The sequence below is a fragment of the Sceloporus undulatus genome, chromosome 4 (assembly GCF_019175285.1).
Source record: "Sceloporus undulatus isolate JIND9_A2432 ecotype Alabama chromosome 4, SceUnd_v1.1, whole genome shotgun sequence".
Classification (NCBI taxonomy): domain Eukaryota; kingdom Metazoa; phylum Chordata; class Lepidosauria; order Squamata; family Phrynosomatidae; genus Sceloporus; species Sceloporus undulatus.
In genome coordinates this window covers 127,202,068-127,224,367 of record NC_056525.1, presented here as the reverse complement: position 1 = coordinate 127,224,367, position 22,300 = coordinate 127,202,068, and the positions used below count along the sequence as shown (strand labels likewise).

Genomic DNA, 22,300 nt, shown 5'->3' with positions numbered 1-22,300 from the left:
TCTATTCCTTCCAAGAGTTTACCTATCTGTAGACTTGATTGTTTTATCTTTAAGATCACTTTCCACCAGTTTACCTTGAATATTATACTAACCAGCCTGTAGTTTCCTTGAAACCCTCCAAATTTTGCTTTTATAGATAGATAGATAGATAGATAGATAGATGGATGGATGGATGGATGGATGGATGGATGGATGGATAGAGTGTTTTGGTATACAGGATAATTGTGATGTGTTGAAATTCCATCACACATTTCAGCTTACATATAAATTAAATATCATAGCACTGTTGGCAATCTTTCTGATTTGTTTAGTGGTTCCATCTTATCTTATGTCCTGGATAACACTGTTTGGAATGTGAATCCAGGTTCCCTCCCCTTTGAGCAAAGTTGTTTCAGGGGATCTAAATGTGATGTTTCTGAGCTTCTGGTGCCCTCTTCCTCATATATATGTATATTTAATTATACCTTGGAATTCATTTGCCACACATCTGATTTCCACAGTGGGTGGTTGGTGCAGTGGGGATGCCATTTCCAGTGTTGAGCGTTATGACCCTCAAACAAATGAGTGGCGGATGGTGGCTTCCATGAGCAAAAGGCGGTGTGGTGTTGGAGTCAGTGTATTGGATGACCTTCTTTATGCAGTGGGAGGACATGACGGCTCTTCTTATCTTAACAGTGTAGAAAGGTAAGTAAAATAAAATCAGGCTCTTAAGTGTTTGCACTTGCAAGATAGCAACAGCTATATAATAGCTTCATTGTTTAAGTATGCATTTATTATAAAGAAAGATCTTTTAAAGTTCTCCAGACAGCTTACACTTCATAAACCACACCAGGAACTACTGTAAACAATGTGATCTGTTCCAGCAGCAATGTAAAAACCATAAGGTATAATGGTTGTGACTAAAACTACTTATTATAACCCTTCTACAACACTAAAAAGTTAAATTAATATCCAAGGTTTTCTGAAACAAATCCGTTTCAAAGTTAAAATGTATAGCTGGCCTATTTGATGACTACCATTTTCAGTGTTTCCCATTCTGAATAGACCTATTAATTCACTGGGAACTTGATAAATCAACACTAAAGTAAATGCCATTGAATCATTGGGTCTACTCTAGTTGGGACTAACAGTTGGATTTAGGCTGATGTGGAAAAATAGCAGAAACTATGTGTGCAGAGTCCATCCGCTGGTCTGCATCTACCCACAAGCTCATTTCCAAACCTTGAATTCCTTGCAGGAGGGATTGCAGGTCTTGCAGGAATACAAAGGGAGTACAGAACTATCTTGAGGAAAGATGTTGCATTCAGCTTTACTTCTTCTTTCCTCCAAGCTCATCTCCCCTCTTCTTTGCTATCTGAAGCTCCCCATAACTGACAGTTTGAGGCCATCATCTTCTGGTGGCTTCCTGTTTTGGATAAGAAACATTTTTTAAAAAACCCTGTCAGGTCTAATATGAGTCTAAATGCCCTGAATGTGCCACCAAATTGCCAGTCATGGCTCCTGGAGGCTTCGGAGGAGATGATTATCCATTTTAGGTGTTATTTTTTTCAAGGTGGAGAGCTCTGGGATCTGCAAAATCAGTGCTTTGCTCATCCCAGTTTAAAGGATATCATATTTGATGGTGTTGAAAGCCACTAGGAGGAAGGTCTGTCACAACAAATTATGAAATTTTGTAAACTTATTTTTATGTGTGCTCTATCAGTGAAATGATAACTCTGATTGGTCATCATTGTATGATATCCAGTCTCAATATAATTCCATTCGTAACCATTTCATTCATGTAACCTACCTGTTTAGATGTTTACATTTTATTGATTATTTTGGTTCTATGTTTTTTCTTACATCTTTTATAACTTAAAATTGCAGTAAAAACATTTTTAAGCAGAGGCCAAAAGTACCATCAAGATGGCACTACCTTACCGCATCCCGTCTTGGTCCTTGGTATAAACCAGCTACCATGTAAAACTGTAGCAGGTGCCCAAAACCAGACCATAAACTAGATTGAAATCATTCTCTCCCCTCCCCGTACTCCAGTCCTGACCATCTGTGTTTTAAAACCTGGAGACAGAGGGGCTGCTTTTAAAAATAGAGTTGCTTCCTGGTGGAATGTTTTACTCTCTATCCTCAATTTTAAGCTCTTAATGGCATAATTGAGATAGAAAGGCTTTGACAGTGTGTAACAAGAAAATGAAGAAAAACTTGTGAACAAAGTTTTGAGAACCTTAGGGGAGCTGTCATTAAGATCTAATGTGTTTGCTCTTTCTAGATATGACCCAAAGACCAACCAGTGGAGCAGTGACGTGGCACCCACCAGCACCTGCAGGACCAGTGTTGGAGTGGCAGTCCTTGGGGGCTACCTGTATGCAGTGGGTGGCCAGGATGGTGTCTCCTGTCTCAATATTGTTGAAAGGTATTTTTTTTAAATGAGGAGAAAAAAGAGTACCGTATATACTCCACTATAAGTCGAGAAATTTATGCCCTATAATGGACTCCAAAATCATGGGTAGACTTATATACGGGACAATAATTTAATGCTGCTTATAAAATTCTTAAAAGACATGCCCACCTTCCTCTGTAGCCAGGGATCTTTAGCTCCCGTTTTGAGTCTCCGCGCTGTCTCCTCTCTCTCCATCTCCGTGTGTGTTTGTTTGTGTGTGTGTGATATCCCTCAGCCTTCCCTTGCAGTGAGAGCTAACAAACAGCTGCACAAGCAAGGGACAGAAAGAGAGAGTATGCCCAGCCTTGGCCCCCCTTTTGCAAGCCATGAGCCTTGGGAATCCTGAAGGTAAAGGGGAGAGAGAGAAAGAAGTCTGCCCCCCCCCCATGCAAGCCATGAGGCTTGAAAGTCCTGGGGATAAAGGGCAGAGAGAGAAAGAAGTCTGCCCCCCCTTGCAAGCCATGAGCCATGGGAGTCCTGGGGATGAAGGGCAGAGAGAGAGAAAGAGAGAGGTTTCTACCCCTCTTTGCACGCCATGAGCCTTGGGAGTCCTGGAGGTAAAGGGGGGAGAGAAAAAAGTCTGCCCCCCTTTGGAAGCCATGAGCATTGGGAGTCCTGGGGATGAAGGGCAGAGAGAGAGAAAGAGGTTTCTACCCCCTTTTGCAAGCTATGAGCCTTGGAGATGCTTTTGGTAAAGGAGAGAGAGAGAGAGAGAATGTATGTATGTATGTTGGTGGGTGGGTGGGTGAATGTGCACCCTGAGGTTTGTTTCCCCATTTTCCATGCCAATACGGTGACTCTTGGGAGAGGTCCAGAGAGAGAGATGTAGAATCATAGAGTTGGAAGAGACCACAAGGGCCATCCGGTCCAACCCCATTCTGCCATGCAGGAACTCTCAAACAATGCATCCCCGACAGGTGGCCATCCAGCCTCTGCTTAAAGACCTCCAGGGAAGGAGTCTCCACCACTCTCCGAGGAAGTGTGTTCCATTGTCGAACAGTCCTTACTGTCAGGAAGTTCCTCCTAATGTTGAGGTGGAATCTCTTTTCTTGTAGCTTGCATCCATGTAAGGAGGAGAGTGGTGCTTTGTTTCCCCCTTTAGATTTTTTGAAACATGCCCCAGTGTTTGACCCAACGGGTCATATCAATATCCATTATTTTGGCCCCCAAAACTACCCTCGGCTTATACACGAGGTCGACTTATACACAAGTATATATCGTAATATGAAACTTGGAATGAAGTGCAGGTGGTCATACTTAAAATGGGATGCTCCTTTTTTCTCCCAGGTATGATCCAAAAGAGAACAAGTGGACTCGAGTGGCTTCCATGAGTACCAGGCGTCTTGGAGTGGCAGTGGCTGTGTTGGGAGGCTTCCTTTATGCTGTGGGAGGTTCGGATGGGACATCACCTCTGAACACAGGTGTTTCTCACAGCAAAACTGTTAACATGAGCGTGTGGGTTGCTACAAGTTTTTCCATTCGGTGCTGCTGAACTTGGATGAGCCTCATTTGAAATTGTTGTTAAGGGAGAAAATGAGAGGTTTTTAATTACAGTGAGTCATTATTCTAGGAAAGCTGAAGCATTATTCTAGGAAAGCACAACTGGTGGGTACAACAATTCATACAACTACAATGATGGAGGGAAACACGATTTCTCTCTGTGTCCTATTTTTCTTTACTGAATCACTAGCCATCATTATCATTGTATGAATAGCTTACTAGTTGTGGATTGTGCCTGCAGGCATCCTGAGAATATTCCTGGTAGATATAGTAAAGACTAACTCCCATTTTTTCCATATTGTACTTTGGTAATTCTGTATTAAATATGCATCTAGACACCTCTCTCCAATAGGCTGTTGCTCAAGATAAATCACTTTAGAAGATGGAATTGAAAACAGTATGGAAAACCTCTAGTTTTCAGCACTTTTGGTCCTGCAATATTGTTTCCTTGTAGCGTAGGCCTGTCAGTGGCTCTTAACTCCATTACCGCCTCTTCACCATTGGCTCTCCATTAACAGCAGTGGTGCAGAAACAGCCAGGCCTGGGTGAGGCTCTTTTCCGCTCCCCCTTCACTTGCCTAGTCTCAAGACCATTGAACTCTGTCCCCAGTTTTTGTCATTACTTAAAGAGTCACGATAGATCGACTCTAGTCTATTTAGGGGACTAAGAGACGTTGGTTAGATGGAGGGTCTTGAGGTCAACCAAGATTTTCATCAATGTACGTTTCAGGGGAGGGGTTAGATGTCTTCAATGGAGCAGCAATTCAAGTTGTGCGGGGCAATGGAAGATATGGCGTTAGCAGGGCGAAAGGTTGTTACAAAAGAAGACGTGATAGATGTCTGATATCTATTCCACCTTCCATTCGCCCTGCTACTCCAAAAGATCTGAAGAGCATGCCTAACCATACACCAAACCTTTTTCTGCTGTTATGTAATGCCAGGTCAGTGAAGAATAAGTCCCGTATCATATATGACTTACTGATAGATCACAACACTGACCTGGCATGTATTACAGAGACCTGGCTAGGAGCAGATAGCAATGTAATTTGGGCTCAGGCCCTTCCGGCTGGGTACTCCATCAATGAGCAGATAAGGGGAAGTGGGCAGGGGGGAGGCATAGCCATAATCCATAAAAACAATCTCACTTTAACCAGGATACCTATCCGTGCATTAAACCACATCAAATACATTTACCTTCGCTTGAAGACCAGGGAGAGTTTGGGGATTCTGTTGGTCTACCATCCACCCCTTAACTTAACTGACTCCCTTGCTGTACTGACAAAACTAGTCTCAGAGCTGGTGTTGGAATCACCTAGGCTGTTAGTCTTGGGTGACCTCAACATCCCCCTCAAGGCTGATTTCCCTAATGTTACTGGTGCGGCTTGGGAGTTCATGGGTTTCATGTCAAACATGGGCCTCTCCCAGATAGTCTCTGAGCCCATGCATTGCGCAGGTCTATTGATGTGGTCTTCTGCATGGAACAGGCATATCCGTGGGCAGATAGAACTAGTATCTCCACATTATCATGGACAGATCATTTCCTGGTTAAGGTTGGACTGAAGGCTACTATTCCTCCCTCTGGGGGTGGAGGACCAATTAGAATGGTCCGCCCTCGAAGGCTGATGGAACCCATTAGGTTCCAAGAAGCTCTAGGGGGGTTCTATGGTTGGCAGTGCAGGCGACTCTGTCAAAGTTCTGGTTAATTTGTGGAATAACAACATCAGCTGAGCTATAGACATGATCGCTCCCAAGTGTCCTTTCCAACCCACTAAAAACCGTAACTCTTGGTCCACTGAAGAGCTTAAACAAATGAAGCGGGTTGGACAACGACTAGAGAAGCATTGGCTGAAATCTCAAATCATATCTGATAAGACACTTCATTGGACTTTTCTTAGGTCCTATCAAGTGGCGATAGATGCAGCCAAGAAATCTTTCTACTCTGCATCTATTGCATTTGTGAAATCTCATCCAGCTGAGCTGTTCAGGGTGGTAAGGAGTTTAACACAACTGCCTCCCACCCAGAACCTTCTATTAGATTCAACCACAACTTGCTGTGATGCTTTTAATGACTATTTCACAGATAAAATCTCTTGGATAAGAGCTGATTTGGATGCTAACTTTAAGTCAGAAGCAATGAGAGAGGCATCCAACGCCTCTGCCATTACTGTTAGATTGGATCAATTTGAGTCGGTTAGTACTGAGGACGTGGACAAGCTCCTTAGTAGTCTGAAAAAAAAACCACGACTTGCCCTCTGGACCCTTGCCCATCCTGACTGGCTGTCCAGGGGGGTGATACAGTCAAGCTGATGCTGAAAAATATAATCAATGCATCCTTCAGGGAGGGTACCCTGCTTTCTTGTCTTAAGGAGGCAGTGGTCAGACCACTCTTAAAAAAGCCCTCCCTGGACCCCCTGGATAGAAATAAGTATAGGCCAGTCTTGTTGTTGCCATTCTTGAGCAAAGTGATCGAGAGGGCAGTCGCCACTCAACTACAGGCAGTCTTGGATGAAGCCGATTATCTGGATCCATTACAAACCGAATTCAGGACAGGATACGGAATTGAGACAGCCATGGTCGCCTTAGTCAATGATCTCCGTCTGGGCATCGACAGGGGAAGTGTGACCATGCTGGTGCTCTTAGACCTCTCAGCGGCCTTTGATACCATCGACCATGGTATCCTTCTGGAATGCCTGAGAGAGTTAGGTATCAGAGGCACTGTTCTACAATAGTTCCAGTCCTACCTCTCAGGCAGATTCCAGATGGTGGCACTGGGAGACAGTTGCTCTTCTAAAAGAGCTAAAATTTGGCATCCCCCAGAGCACCATATTGTATCCCATGCTGTTTAACATTTACATGAAGCCGCTGGGAGAAATCATCCGAAGACATGGGGCAGGGTGCTATCAGTATGCTGATGACACCCAAATATATTTCTCTGTGTCTCAGACTGATGCAGTGACTAATGATGGTGTCTCTTCTCTGAATGCCTGTCTTGGGGTGGTAATGGACTGGATGAGGGAAAACCGACTCAAGCTGAATCCAGGTAAGACGGAGGTACTCGTTATAGGAAACCCAAGCCCAGGTATGGAATTTTGTCAGCCAGTTCTGGATGGGGTCACACTTCCCCTGGAAGACACTGTCTGCAGCTTGGGGGTGCTCCTTGACTCGTTGCTTCACCTGGGTGCAACAGTCAGGAGCACTTGTTATCAGCTTTGGCTGATATGCCAGCTGCGCCCCTTCCTGGAGCAGGGAGACCTTGAAACAGTAGTACATGTGCTGGTCACTTCTCGATTGGACTTCTGTAATGCGCTCTACATGGGGCTACCCTCGTGCCAAGTTCAGAAACTTCAACTTGTACAAAATATGGCAGCCAGGTTAATTACAGGTTCTCATCGTAACGATCACATAACACTGGTTTTGAAATCCCTTCACTGGCTGCCAATTAGTTTCCGGGCAAGGTACAATGTGTTTGTGATTACCTTTAAAGCCCTACATGGCTTGGGTCCACAATACTTAAGGGAACGCCTTCTTCTGTACTGTCCGTCCTGCACTCGGGGAAGAATCTACTTCAGCCAATAAAATCTAGGCTAACTTCAGTCACCCAGAGGGCCTTTTCCATCGCAGCTCCGAAGCTATGGAATGACCTGCCAGAAGAGCTCCGCAACATTTCTACTCTTACAGCATTTAAGAAGGCTCTTAAGACGGATCTCTTCCGGCAGGCCTTCCCTACCTAGTTCCTCTCCCCGTTTACTGTGACTTGTGTCACTCTGTCCACCAAGTCATCTCTTAAATTAATGAGAAGAATTAAAATAAAATTATTAAAAATTATATTCTTGCCTCAAGAAGAAGAGCCCTCCCTCCGTCCCAACTGTCATCATCAGACCTGGGAGGGAGTGAAAAAGACAGGCTCAATTTCCATCAGGCCTAACTGTGAATTACTGTAACTAATGTCGCTCTCTTTTATTTTATTGTATTTTATTTATTTTTTGTATTTTATTTTATTGTATTCTCTATATTTTTATTGTTGTAACCCACCTGGATTCCTTGTGATTGGGTGGGCTATAAATAAATTATTATTATTATCATCATCAAAGCTAGCTTAATGGAACTTGTGAAACTATACCTCCAGTTTTCTAATTCTAGGTGGAAAAAGTTGCCAGCTGCTGATTTTATGGTTTTAAATGTTTCTTGGAAGGATCTGGATGGTTACATCTGGACACAAAATACAGAAGTAAATTGACTCACTCTTTTCTGACATGATGCTTCTTGTATTCTTATGGTGGGAGATAAGAAATACTTGCTTTACCCATTGATGTTTGGGGGTGGAAAATTGGTTCTTGTTTTATTCCTTTGCACTTGGTAGACTTTTCTACTGCTTGACCACTGTCATAACAATCCTCCACAGTGGAACGTTACAATCCTCAGGAGAACCGTTGGCATACAATTGCACCCATGGGCACCCGACGTAAGCATTTAGGTTGTGCGGTATATCAAGACATGATCTATGCAGTAGGAGGACGGGATGATACTACTGAACTCAGCAGTGCCGAACGATACAACCCCAGAACCAACCAGTGGTCTCCTGTCGTAGCCATGACTTCACGCCGTAGTGGGGTATGTTTTGTATCATTTTGCTGCTGTTCCTGTTCAATATTAGGCTGTTATACATCTGAAAGGCCTTTCACAGTTAAGACTTACAGGGAACACATAAACTGACTTTTAAATTTGGAGAGGAAGAAACACTAGATCTTGTTAGCATGAGGAATTTTATACTGAAAACTATGTATCATTATGTAAATAAGAACAGAATACATTCAGTGTTACTTCAGTATGTATTAGTAATTGATGTAATACTGAGTGTAAAGTCAGAATATTTTAAAATCAGTTTTGAAACAGTTTTTGAAAGGAAAGATGTCTGCTTTTTTGGATGGTGTTAAAATGAGGTCTGTACATTAAGGCTATTTTATGAATCCTTATTGTCCAAAGTGGGTCTTTACATAGTTTGCACACTAAGCTTACATATGGTGGACACAACTTAAATAGGCACTGTTTAGATGTTTAGATACTATGTAAGAAATTTGCTCAGATGAGACTGAGACAGAATATTCTTGTGAACTCTAGGGTATTTGTATATGTACTGAGGAATCAACAAATTTACAGATTAACCAAACTATTCAATCTTTTCCACATAAGCACTTAGTAGACACATCCTTCAGTAAGAAAAAAGTGTGCATGGCATACTTGACACACTTACTGAAAAATCTTTTACTGAAATTCTTGGCTTTAGAAAACACTTCAGAAATCTGTATTGCAATATCCCAATTTATGCAAATAATATAATTAATTATCATCTAGGTTGGCCTTGCAGTTGTGAATGGACAGCTAATGGCTGTGGGAGGTTTTGATGGCACGACTTATTTGAAGACCATTGAAGTGTTTGATCCGGATGCCAATACATGGAGGTAAACAACTTAAATGACCATGAGGGTGAATTGCAGGTCTTGGGTACGATATTTAGCAGTATATGAACAATTGTTGCCTTACACAATATACTCCCACTTTCCCTGGTCCATCATGGTTCCCTTCCAGTTCTGCAGCAAACTATAGATTTGAATTAGACTTATGGTAAAACTGTAGTCAGCTTAAAGGCCTAAATATCCTGAAGGCACTGGATCTTATCTGAACTTGGAAACTAAGCACGGTCAGGGTGGTTAGTTGTTGGATAGGTGACTACCAAGGAAAACCAGGTGCTGTAGAACAGTGATTCCCAAATTGGGAATCGCCCCCTCTAGGGTGTGTGTGGAAAGATTCAGGGATCGGTGAGGAAAACGGAGGCAGCAGGGGTGCCTTCAGTCAAAGTATTGGCATGCAAGAAAGACAAGGTGAACTAGTGTCCTTTAAGACCATAGTGGGAATGAGAGGTTAGAGCACATGGTGCCGGGGCAGAAGTGGCGGCAAAAAGTAGTTTTCACTTTAAGCTTTCTGAGCTTTGCCGGGACTTAGCTGGCAGGCTGGAGCTGCCATGCTGATCCTTTTTTTGCCAGACAGTCTGAAAGAAGAGGTAGCAGAAGAAACAATCTTTGGGAGAGGAACAACTTGAAATTTTGTGGGGAAGGCATGTCTCTAGGAAGGAAGAAAAGTGGGAAAAATCTCTCCATCCTGGCAAAGAAGGATTTGAAGTCCTTCCTCTCCATGGAGAAGCTTTTCCCTTTGCATCCAGTCACCTTGGGAGCAGCAACCGAACAGCCAATCAAACAACAATTGAGAAGCCTTTTCCCCATGCCAACCTTCACCACAAGGCTGGAATGGGCAACAGCCTTCTCGGTCATTTCTTGATCGGCTACTCAGTCACTGCTTCCTTTGCACCCAGTCATTCTGGGCAGCAGGCCTTCCTTTTGACATAAGGCCAGCGTGGGTGAGAGGGAGGATCAGGCCTGGGCCACTGCTGGTGTATTTGCCCAGAAGGCTGAGGAGGAGGTGGTGGCGAGCTGGGCATGGCTGAGGTAGACACGGCTGGCCAGTTGGATACTGCACAAGCAGTAGACATAATATCAAGAATAGGCATGAGGGAGGTGCTGTTGTTGTCGCTTAAGAGGAAAGGGAGAAATAAGTCAGGTTTACAAACCCCTGCTGTAGCTTCTCCATACATTTCATCCTGAATAGCACTGGGCCCAGGACAGAACCCTGTAGCACCCTGCTAGTCACTTCTCTCCAGGATGAAGAGGAGCCATTGGTAAACACCCTTTTGGTTCAGTTGGTTAAGATCAGATCTAAAATAGCTGAACCCTTTGTTGGCTCTTTCACCTTCTGGTCAATGAAGTATATGCAAGGCAAGTGAGGAATTGGTTGGACCTTAAATTTTTAGCAGACTTTAACTTCCAGAAAATATCAGGATAGCTGCATAATAGAATCATATAGTTGGAAGAGACCACAAGGGCCACACAGTCCAACCCCCTGCCATGCAGGAAGTCACAATCAAAGCATCCCTGACAGATGGCCATCCGGCCTCTGTTTAAAGACCTCTAAGGAAGGAGTCTCCACTACACTCCGAGGGAGTGTGTTCCACCGTCGAATAGCCCTTACTGTCAGGAAGTTCCTCCTAATGTTGAGGTGGAATCTCTTTTCCATTGTTCCGGGTTCCTGTTCTCTGGAGCAGCAGAAAACAAGCTTGCTCCCTGCTCAATATGACATCCCTTCAAATCCCCATTACCAGTATATTTTCCTTAAAGAATGTGTGATCATCTTTTCTAGGAAACCCACATCCTTAGTTTCCTTGGGTAGTTTATTTCACAGTCTTAAAATGGGGTTAGTAACAATTAGGTTTACAATGCCACATTGGCCTCCCCCAGGAGACCATGGAGGACTACACCTCTTGCTGTACTACTGCACAAAAAATTGTTTTGTTTGCAATGCCCCCCTAAGACACCCTATAGTAGTTGTGGGGGACAATTGTCCATGTTTTGAGGGCCCACTGAGCTAATTTAGGCCTAGAAAATACCTTTTAGAACAGTTAGAAAAAAGGCCTCCCCTGGGCCTTAAATGGATCTGTGCAGGGCAGAAGCAGGGAGAAATTGCCACCACAACCCCTGTGGAGCATTTGAGAAGATAACAAATATTTTCAATTTTTGCAATTAATTTAAGCTTGCCTTGTAGCCCAGTTACAGGCATGTTTCTTCTAGTAAGCAGGTGTAGGGCTGTAACATATTTTTGAAATGAAAGCTGAGATGTTAAAGACGTTAAATTCTGTACCAGTATGCACAGTAGTACTGGCTCTGTATAGCTGGAGAACTAATTTCAAATCATTCTTAAGTTTTTCACCTGCAAATACTCTAGTAAGGACCTTGCATTTACAAAAATGAAAATGCAAGTTGAGATATTCTGGATATGTTGTAACAGAAGCTGCTCTTTGATCTTTTTTGGGTGGGCGGGGAGTGAAGTCAAAGGCTTTCACGACTGCTGTCCGTAGTTTTCTGTGGGTTTTCTGGGCTATGTGGCCATATTCTGGAAGAATTTATTCGTGATGTTTCGCCTATATCTGTAGTTAACATCTTCAGAGGGGATTCTTTGACCCCCCTAGACTCTTTGTTGGCCACACTAGGCCGAAAACCTTTTTTAAGATGGAAAAAAAGTCCCAAAGCTTCCAAACCATTTTGGGTTTTTTAAAATTATTTTTTAAAAGCCACTCCCAAACTCACTAAATGAAACACTGTTGCTCCGGGAAGTATTGGGGGGGGGGATTCTGGAGGGAACTGTGGGTTGAAAAAATGTTTGTGGGGGCTACCTGTGAGTATTTTGTATAGTTTGGCTTGTCTCCAGAGATTGTTAAACTCACTGCCAAAACTGAAATACAAGGCACGCTTTACGTGGCTTTCAGCATATGCTGAAAGTCGTGTGGGGAAGAAGGGGCGGCGTGTCCCATAGGGACTAATTTAAATGTTGCTCCAGCATACGCATAATTTGCTTTACATGGGGGAGTCCAGAATGGATCCCCGCGTAAAGCAAGGGCGCACTGTTGACGTTAGTTTTCTTTGCTGCAAGACTTGGAATAAACATGTATTATTTTCAAAAGAGAAAACAAGTGTGTCCAACTATTTGCACTGAAGGATTGTTGTCATATGAGCTTCCTTCCATTTAGCCACACATTATAATGCATTCGTGTGGAGACCTCCAAATGGGGAGGCTTTGATTCTTTCATTTTCTGGTCTATAATAATAGTGGTTAAAATAATAGAGCATGTCTTTTCTTTGCAGGTTGTATGGAGGCATGAACTATCGTCGACTTGGAGGTGGTGTGGGAGTTATCAAAATGACACATTGCGAATCCCATATATGGTAAAAGCCAATGGGAGGCATCCACCATTCATTAAAATTGGTCAGCTTGGTGACTTCTGAGCTCTTATGGACTCTAGTAACATGAGATCACACTACATTCTTTGCTGGTGCCTCTTCCTCTGGGACTATAATGGAAATTGCAAGCATATTTCTCCTCTTACACAAGCGCACACTAACTCCAGGTAACAACCTGGAACTGTTTCCTTTGCCTTTCTCTCTCCTCATCCCAATTTTACTGTCTTTCTGAAGAAGCTAGAATTTAATGTTACATTAAGCAGTGACATAAGACCTCGAAGTCTATGTGCATTCTGTCAAAGAGAAGTCTGCTGAGAGGTGTAACAAGACATCTACCCTGGTGAAAGAAGATTTCTCTCTGAAACATGATTTGGTCTTGATACAAAATGGTAGTCAAGCACGATTGGCTTCTGTACTTGCTCAGTTGAAATGAATGGAAGTTGTATAAAGCCCATTCATTTCATTAGAGCTTGCATAGAGGTACTGTTGGTGAATTTTGCTTCACATCAGTTATCTACAGTGACTGTATTAGACAGGAACTTTTCTGTATGCTGAGACTTGTTTCATTTAATTTTTATGATATATTTTTGATACTGTTATAAAAAAATGATTTTTTCAGGTACAATTGGTTTGTGTGTTCATACATGTGACTTGCTAGATGAGGCTGTCTAAACTCTGCACTATAGCTAAGATCTTTGAACAATCACAGAGCTATCCCATACAGTCCTCAGTGTCACTGGAAAAACCACAATAAGAACAAAAGATGAAAAATGCATGGTCTTACTGGAATAAGGAAAAGAAATAAGAAGCTGGTCATCTTTCAGGAAGTTTTCCTGAATAATCCTGGCAGAACTGATTGAGAACAAAGCTAGAACACAGAGTACCTATGCTGCATCTATTCATGTGAGTGGAGTTTTTACTAGAGAGTGTCTCAATGGATTGTGCTCTCTATAGTTTTCAGGCTATAAATTACACAGCCTGTCTCTTATGAGAATATTGGGAGCAAGAACTAGTGTGATTCTAGAACATGGGTGGTGATTCTGCAGTCTTTCAAATGTTGGACTGTAACTCCTAGCCAGCATAACCAGTGCTAAGAGTTGTAGCGTAATACCTTTATCCCTGTTCTGATACATATATATGTACATACATAGTACATACATTTGAATGATAATCTTGCTGTTGTGTTTGAACAAGGAAAAAAACTACACAACGTGGTTAATCTTTCAACTCCTCTTAAGAGCTTCTATTTAGGACCCTTGCCTTAGGTGGTGTATTAAAGCCACATGAAGTGGTGTCTAAATTTCTGGATTCAAATGCAAAATAAAGCAGGAAAAGGTTGTTGGGATTACAATGTGAACATAGTGACTGTATACTTCGATTGCCATTTTTATCCTTAAAATGGAATTCAGTTTCCTTGCAGTGGTAACTAAATCAGGTGCTATTGCAGCCTTAAAACCTCTATGGTTGATAAAAGTCTCCAAACCATTTTCAGTGTAACTATGCCATTGTTGTTGAATTTGTGGGTTTAGGGGGAAAGGAGCAACTTATAACTAATATCCAAACCAGGTGAATGCAGCTCATCACTTGTGGATTGTAACTTGGCATGGTCCTGAACAGTGTCCTGTTTGTGTAGTCTCAGGCAGGCAACAGCTGATACACTGCTTTAAGCTTGAGTTTCAGCAAGGGAGGGAAATTGTGACCCTCCAGATGTTTTAGTTTGGACCACAGCTCCAACAATCACTCCCCTCTGGCTTTGCTGGCTAGATAGAAGTTGCATTCCAGCATTGCTTACGTGTGAGGGTCATGTGCTCCCCAATATCTTACAGGCTTTGGAAAGGAATACAAGTGATACTAAACTGGGCTGCCAGTAGGATTTTTTTTAATTTAAATTAACGTTATCTTCAGTGTCTTTGGATAGATTGGGGGGACACAAGTGAATATTTGAGAAAGATTTCACAGATTATATGCCCTTCCTTTTGCCCTCAAAATTGGCATTCTTGTGTTTACATTTTGAATATTTGCACCTTTACAAAGAAAAAGTATTCTGTAAACAGTTGTTTACATATCATTTATGCTTTTTCTAGCATGGGTTAACCTGTATAGTGTTACCTTAATAAAAAGCTCAGTGTGTGCGTTCTGTTTTTGCGTCAGTTGCTAGAATTGTTGTCATCTATAACATTGATACTCAAAGCGGTGGGTCTTGGCTCTGTGCTAGTCTTTGAGCCATTGGCTGCTGGTCCCTGGAATGTTTCCAAGAAAGAATTGTAACCCAATGGCAAAAATTTAGTGTTGTTCCCCAGCACAGTGGGAAAAAATAATTGCCTGACCTTGACATCGGATAGCCTGAGAAGCATTACAGTTCTGAAATAATCAGCTTTGGGTAGCATCTAAGACTAGAATGTTCTGGCTGGTTATTCCAGATCAACATACACAACAATATGTATCTCTCCTCTTGCACTTCATCTTTCCTTTTCCTTTGTACATGAAGGCACCTTTCTTCAGGCATTACTTGAGTTACAGAAACAGCCTAAGTCATATTCACCCTAGGTTAGAATAAACATACACCCTAATATGACTAGCTGAACATTCCCGTTCTACTCACAAGACAGAGGGTGTTTTGGGTCTTGGGAGGCTGGAAGTCTGGACTCATTTGCCCAGCCTATGACGAAGCTTCCCTAGGGAAGGTGAGGTGAGCAGCAGCAGCCCCCTCCATCTCTCCATTAGTTGCAAAATCTCAGTTTCTTTGTCTCTTTTTGTGCTGATTTTTATCAACTTTCACATGGAAGCATCTCAAAGCTTCTACACTTCTCCTCAAACTGGTCCTCCTCATTGGTCAATTGTCTCTCATGATCTCTGTTTTTCTTCTGTGATGCTGACCCCCCCCCCTCAATAAATGTAACTTAAAACCATCACATTATTAACCCTTTGTTCCCTGGAGGAGAGACTACACCTCTCTACTAAGATAATGGAAGAGCGAGAGGTCCTTGTGGAGACTAGGGATAAAAAGAAGTCTCTGCTTTTGGCCACAAAGGACAAGAAACCTGTGGAGATGTAGATGCAACTTTTAAAAACCCATTGAGAGTCACTTTTTGCTCATTATTATTATTATTATTAAGCTTTATTTATATAGCGCTGTAAATTTACACAGCACTGTACATAAAATCTTTTAATTAGACGGTTTCCTGCCTTCAGGCTTACAATCTAAGAAGAAACAACACAAAAGGAGAAGGGAATAGTTGTGGGGAAGGGGATCAGGTCCAGTATTCTTCTCTCCCTCTGAGGCCTGGACCAAGGCAGATGGAGGGCTCTGTTTCTTAAGGATAGGCCCAATGGCATTGGCCTACCTTCTGTTCCCCTCAGAGGCCAGGATGGAGTTGGATGTCTTCTGGGAAGGGCTCAGTTCCTTTAGGGAGGCCTGATGGCATTGGCCCACCCTCTCATTGCAGCAGAGACCTCTTAAAAATGCCTTGGAATGCTCCAAAGAAGTAGCCCAGACAGCAGTAGCAGTCATCGTTTAGCAAAAGACCCTCTGGAAATCAAAAGCAGGATGTCTGAGTAGCCAAGCATTCAAATGTGCGTCTCCAAAGTCAGGCATGGAATTCAAGCCAGATTGGATCTGGATGACAGTCTCCTTCCTTGAAGATCGTTAAACAGAGGCTGGATGGCCATATGTTGGGGATGCTTTGATTCAGAGTTCCTGCATGGCAGGGGCTTGGACTGGATGGCCCTTGCGGTCTCTTCCAACTCTGTGATTCTATGACAGTCTTAGAGTAAACATTGACCTACCTTTGTGATATGTTTTCAGTGATGGAGACGGAAACATCCTTAATGCTGGGTTTGACTTCCATGATTTGCTCCGCGGCAGGAAACAAACTCTTTTGCTGAGCTGCCACCAGGAGGAGCAAACCCCATAGCAAGCAACTCCAGCCATTGTTACACCTAGCTAAGAATAGTAACTTGGTAAATTTAGAACATTAAACAACTATAACATGAAGAAGAAAAAAACAGAATATACAGCCATGTGAAGTGGAACACACAGTTCATGGTAGGGAGGATGTCTCCGTCTCCATCGCTGAAAACAAACATATCACGAAGGTAGGTCAATGTTTATTTTTCCAACGATGGAGTGGAGACATCCTTAATGCTGGGACATACCAAAGCTTATGGAGTAGGGAGGGTGAAGTGAGGTAATTCATTTTGATGTTTGTGGATAGATTGAAGCACACGTCTACTGAAGGAAGCTGCAGAAGACTGAAAGGCATCCAAACGATAGTGGCACACAAAGGTAGAAGGGAAAGACCATGTAGCTGCCCTACATATATCGGCAAGAGGAGCATTGGTAGAGAGGGCAGCAGAGGTAGAAGCACTGGGAGTGGAATGAGCGAAAATAGTGCCTGGAAGAGGATCACCGGAGCACTCACTGGAGATTCAGGTCCTAATCCATCTTGACAGAGTCATGGAGGAGACCTTTTTTTCCCTTGGATCTTTCATGAAAGGGCACAAAGAGACTGTGCTGGAATTGACTGGTGCGATCTATATAGATTCACAGGGCCCTTTTAACATCTAAAGTATGCCAGAGCCTTTCGAGGTCTTTTTTGGGATTAGGGCAGAAAGAGGGAAGGATAATTTCTTGGGCCGTGTGGAAGGCCGAATTGACTTTTGGAATGAATGATGGATCTAGTCGAAGGATGACAGAATCTTGTCTGAAAATACATAGTTCATCTCGCACTGAGAGGGCTCCCAATTCTGAAATTCTTTTGGCTGAGGTGATGGCTGTCAAGAACAATGTTTTTAAGTTTAGGAACATAAGATCTGTCTTCGTAAGAGGTTCAAAGGGGGCTCTAGTGAGGGCAGAAAGAACCTTGTGAAGATCCCAGTTGGGAAATCTGTGAACGGTAGGAGGTTTAATCAGAGAAGCCGCTCTCAAAAATCGCCTGATGTAGGGATGAGAAGATATACCGGCTGCCTTTTTGGGAGGAAGAGCTGAAACTATGGCAAAGACCTGCCTTTTGAGAGTCTTTGGTCAGAGGCCTTTGTCTAGTCCATCTTGAAGGAAGAGGAGAAGAGTGGAAACAGTGATGGACCAATGATTGATCTTTTTTAGTTTAGACCACCTGAGAAAAGCGCGGTAGGTAGATTAATAAATTCTTGTAGTAGACTGACATCTAGACCTGAGAAGGGTGTCTATGACCTTGGGATGAGTGCCATCCTTCAATAGGAAGGTGCGTTCCGCTTCCAGGAATGGAGGTTTAGCCAGTCGGGGTCTGGGTGGTGGAACTGACCCTGGAGTAGCAGGTGTGGCCATGTTGGAAGTTTGAAGTGGTTGTGAGATGATGTCAGGAGATCGGAGAACCATGATCTTCTTGGCCAGTAGGGTGCTACCAGAATTAGATGAGATTTTTCTCTTTTTTGCTTTTTTAGACACTGAGATATCATGGGTGTGGGAGGTAAGGCATGTAGGAAACCTCTGGGCCAAGAAGACTGGAGGGCATCAATCTGTTCTGCCCCCTGGGACAAGAGCCATGAGAAGAACCTGAGAACTTGATGGTTTGTCGGAGAGGCAAACAGATCCACCTGGGGAAGACCGAATCTTGTTATTATGATTTGGAAGGCCTGAGGGTGTAGTTGCCACTCTGCTTGATCCAGATTCTGACAGCTGAGCCAGTCGGCTAGGGTGTTTAGTTTTCCTCTTATGAGTTCTGCTTGAAGGTGGATTAGATGTTTTTCTGACCATTGTAGGAGCAGCCTAGCTTCGTTCATCAGGGACCTCGATCTGGTGCCTCCTTGTCTGTTGACATGGGCTTTGGCTGTAATGTTGTCGGTCCTGATGAAAACTGATTTGTTTGTTATATGTTGGTGGAAGATGCATAGTGCTGGGCGGATGGCCCTCAATTGCAGCCAGTTGATGGTTTGAGTAGACTCTTGGGGATTCCATTTTCCTTGAGCATAGAGGTGACCCAGGGTGGCTCCCCACCCTCTCAGGCTGGCATCTGTCGTCAACTGGATTTGAGGAGGAGTCCATATGAGTCAGCCTTAGTGAAGAGCCTGTGATGTCCACCACTTCCAAGACTTTTTTACAGCTTGTGGAATTGGGATCTTGAGATGTTGAGAGAGAACAATCTGTTTTTGGTATGGTAGGAGAAGCCGCTGATGTTGTCTTGAATGAAACCGGGCCCTGAGCAAAGTTTGGGATAATTCATAGAATCATAGAGTTGGAAGAGACCATAAGGGCCAACCAGTCCAACCCCCTGCCATGCAGGAACTCTCAATCAAAGCATCCTCAACAAATGGCCATCCAGCCTCTGCTTAAAGACCTCCAAGGACGGAGACTCCACTACACTCCGAGGGAGTGTGTTCCACTGTCGAACAGCCCTTACTGTCAGGAAGTTCCTCCTAATGTTCAGGTGGAATCTCTTTTCCTGTAGCTTGCATCCATTGTTCCGGGTCCCGTTCTCTGGAGCAGCAGGAAACAAGCTTGCTCCTTCCTCAATATGACATCCCTTCAAATATTTAAACAGGGCTATCATATCACCCCTTAACCTTCTCTTCAGGCTAAACATCCCCAGCTCCCTGAGTCGTTCCTCATAGGATATGGTTTCCAGACCCTTCACCATTTTAGTCACCCTCCTTTGGACACGCTCATTTCTCAACATCCTTTTTGAATTGTGGTGCCCAGAACTGGACACAATTTTTTATTTATTTATTTATTTATTTATTTATATCCCACTCTTTTCCCAGGACTGGGACTCAGAGCGGCTTTACAGCAATTAAAAAACAAACAAACAAACAAACAGAAAGTACAATTAAAACATTTTAAAAATAAATAGATAAATGACATGCATTAAACAGAATGATTAAACTAGTCCAACATTCCTGTCTCTTCTTATAATAATTACTTAAATGCCTGTTTGAACAGATAGGTCTTCACCTGCCGTCAGAAAGCCATCAAGGAGGGAGCCGTTCTTATCTCCCTGGGCAGGGAGTTCCAGAGTCTAGGGGCAGCCACTGAGAAGGCCCTCTCTCGTGTCCCCACCAAACGTGTTTGTGAAGGTGTTGGGATGGAGAGAAGGGCTTCTCCAGAGGATCTCAGAGTCTGGGCAGGTTCATACCAGGAGAAACGGTCTGCCAAATAATGTGGACCTGAGCCATGTAGGGCTTTGTAGGATATAACCAGTATCTTGAATTGTGCCCGAGAACGTACTGGCAGCCAATGAAGCTGTTTCAACAGGGGAATTGTATGGGCTCTGTAATCGGCGCCTGTTAACAGCCTGGCAGCAGCTCTTTGAACCAGTTGAATTTTCCGAACACTTTTCAAAGGCAGTCTTATGTAGAGCCCATTACAGTAATCCAAATGGGATGTAACCAAGGCATGTACCACCGTGGCCAGATCTGGCTTCTCAAGGAACGGGCGCAGTTGGCGCACAAGTCTTAAATGTGCAAAAGCACTCCTGGTCACAGCAGAGACCTGGGCCTCCAAGTTCAAAGCTGAGTTCAAGATTACCCCCAAACTGTGAACCTGTGTCTTCAGGGGGAGTGTGATCCCATCTAACACAGGCTGGATCCCTATTCCCTGATCTGCCTTCCGACTGATCAGGAGAACCTCTGTCTTGTCTGGATTAAGTTTCAACTTGTTTGCCCTCATCCAGTCCATTACTGAAGACAGGCACTGGTGTAGAACCAGGACTGCCTCCTTGGAGTGAGGTGGGAAGGAGTAGTAGAGTGTCATCTGCATATTGATGACATCGCACCCCAAAACTCCGGACAACCTCTCCCAGCGGTTTCATGTATATGTTAAACAGCATAGGGGACAACACAGAACCTTGAGGGACCCCACAGGTCAATGGCCAGGGGGTCGAACAGGAGTCCCCCAGTACCACCTTCTGAGATTCGCCCCTCCAGGAAGGAACGGAACCACTGTAGAACAGTACCTCCAAGCCCCATCCCAGAGAGGCGGTCTAGAAAGATACCATGATCGATGGTATCAAAAGCTGCTGTAATATTGGTCTGTGACAGTTGGCAAAGCCAAAGAAACTGCACTTGTCTTTGTGTCCTGGGTGGTTCCTAGTTCAACATCACTTGCCATTTCTCTGGATACATTTCTATCCCTTGGGTTGAATTGCAATATCCCAAAGAACCGCAGGTTATCTTTGTTCAATTCACACTTTGACAACTTTGCATATAACTGGTTGGTCATCAGGCGCACCACCACCTCCCACACCAATTTGATGCATGATCAGAGGTCTTGCATTATTTTAGCAAATCATCCAGGTACACTAGGACCCCATCAAACAACAGGTCATGCAGTTCATTAAATGCATAAAAACTCCAAATGGTATGACCAAATATTTAAAACTCCCCAGGGGGCAGTTAAAAAGCTGTTTTGTGTTTATCCTCCTCCTTTACTTGTTCTTAAAAATAGGCATCCGTTAAATCCAGTTTGGTGAACACTTTGCCAGTAGCTTAACATGTCCTTCATGAAGGGGATGGGAGTATTTATTTGTGACACAAATAGCATTCATGTTGCAGTACTCTGGTTCAAAGCCCACTGCAGGAATAATCCAGTTTGAGACTATTTTAACTGCCCTGCCCTGGCCCAATACAGTACTAGGTAATTCCGGGAACTAGTTTTGTGAGACATTTAGCCACCTTCTCTGACAGAGCTCTGGGGCCACAATAAACTACAATTCCCAGGATTCATTAGCACTGAGACAGGGCAGTTAAAGCTACCTCAAACTGGATTATTTCTGCAGTGTGTTTTGGACCTCTGTCACCAGTCTCAAAGTCCCAGAAAAATACAGAATAGGCAAAGGGGTTGGTAGAGGAGCACATGAACCTCCTAGCCAGTAAACTTTCAAAAAGTTTGCAGTTTCATTGAAGTTATGGATTTAGCATACAGCTCTAGTTCGATGGTAGTGTGTCTCTCAGTGGGCAGGTAGCTGATTCCTTTCCTTTTCAACAAAAACCTCACCAAGGTTTGCAGAGACAGCTGGGAAGTTTCCAATCTCCCCTTCCACTGTCCCCTCCACTGTTTCTGTTTGATTATGTTCAAGCCATGGATGATTGAATCTGTGAATATCAAATTTGTGTATACAGAGGGCCAAGTGCATACGCTATAAAATCATAAAAAATGTACAAAAGTTAAAATAAAGCACACACCCATAAAAAGTTATGCATTAAAAGTCTGCTTCAACAAAAAGCCCTTTGCCTGTAGGCATAAAGAGCAGGGAGGAGGCTGTGAGACTAAGACGGCAGACACATGTCATTTGCTTCGTCCTTTTGTAATCTAGCATGAGTGTGGGAAAAGTGAAGGGGAAAGACTGCCTACCTAATACTGTCCTGCTTCACACACACCCCACCCACCATGCAATGCTGGTTGCTGTTGAATTGGCCACACTGGTAGGAGCTGCACTGGCGATACAGAAGATGCAACAGGAGAGGCTAAGGCAGTAGTTTCTTAAGACACTCAGTCTCCCAATTCAGCTCCTTTGCCTCCAGCCCTGGCTCAATTTGGTCTGGGTGCT

General features: G+C 43.5%; 1 protein-coding gene across 1 annotated transcript in view; it reads left to right on the top strand.

The window, feature by feature from the left end:
- The window catches only part of KLHL20 (kelch like family member 20), a 31,965-nt gene extending 19,046 nt beyond the window's left edge, over positions 1-12,919 (top strand). The window contains exons 7-12 of the mRNA XM_042463941.1: positions 501-684; positions 2,267-2,410; positions 3,725-3,858; positions 8,339-8,547; positions 9,289-9,395; positions 12,684-12,919. Of these exons, the coding sequence (XP_042319875.1) occupies positions 501-684; positions 2,267-2,410; positions 3,725-3,858; positions 8,339-8,547; positions 9,289-9,395; positions 12,684-12,768 (863 nt within the window). The 3' untranslated portion in view covers positions 12,769-12,919. The remainder of the gene's footprint in view (positions 1-500; positions 685-2,266; positions 2,411-3,724; positions 3,859-8,338; positions 8,548-9,288; positions 9,396-12,683) is intronic.
- Positions 12,920-22,300: the final 9,381 nt, after the last annotated feature.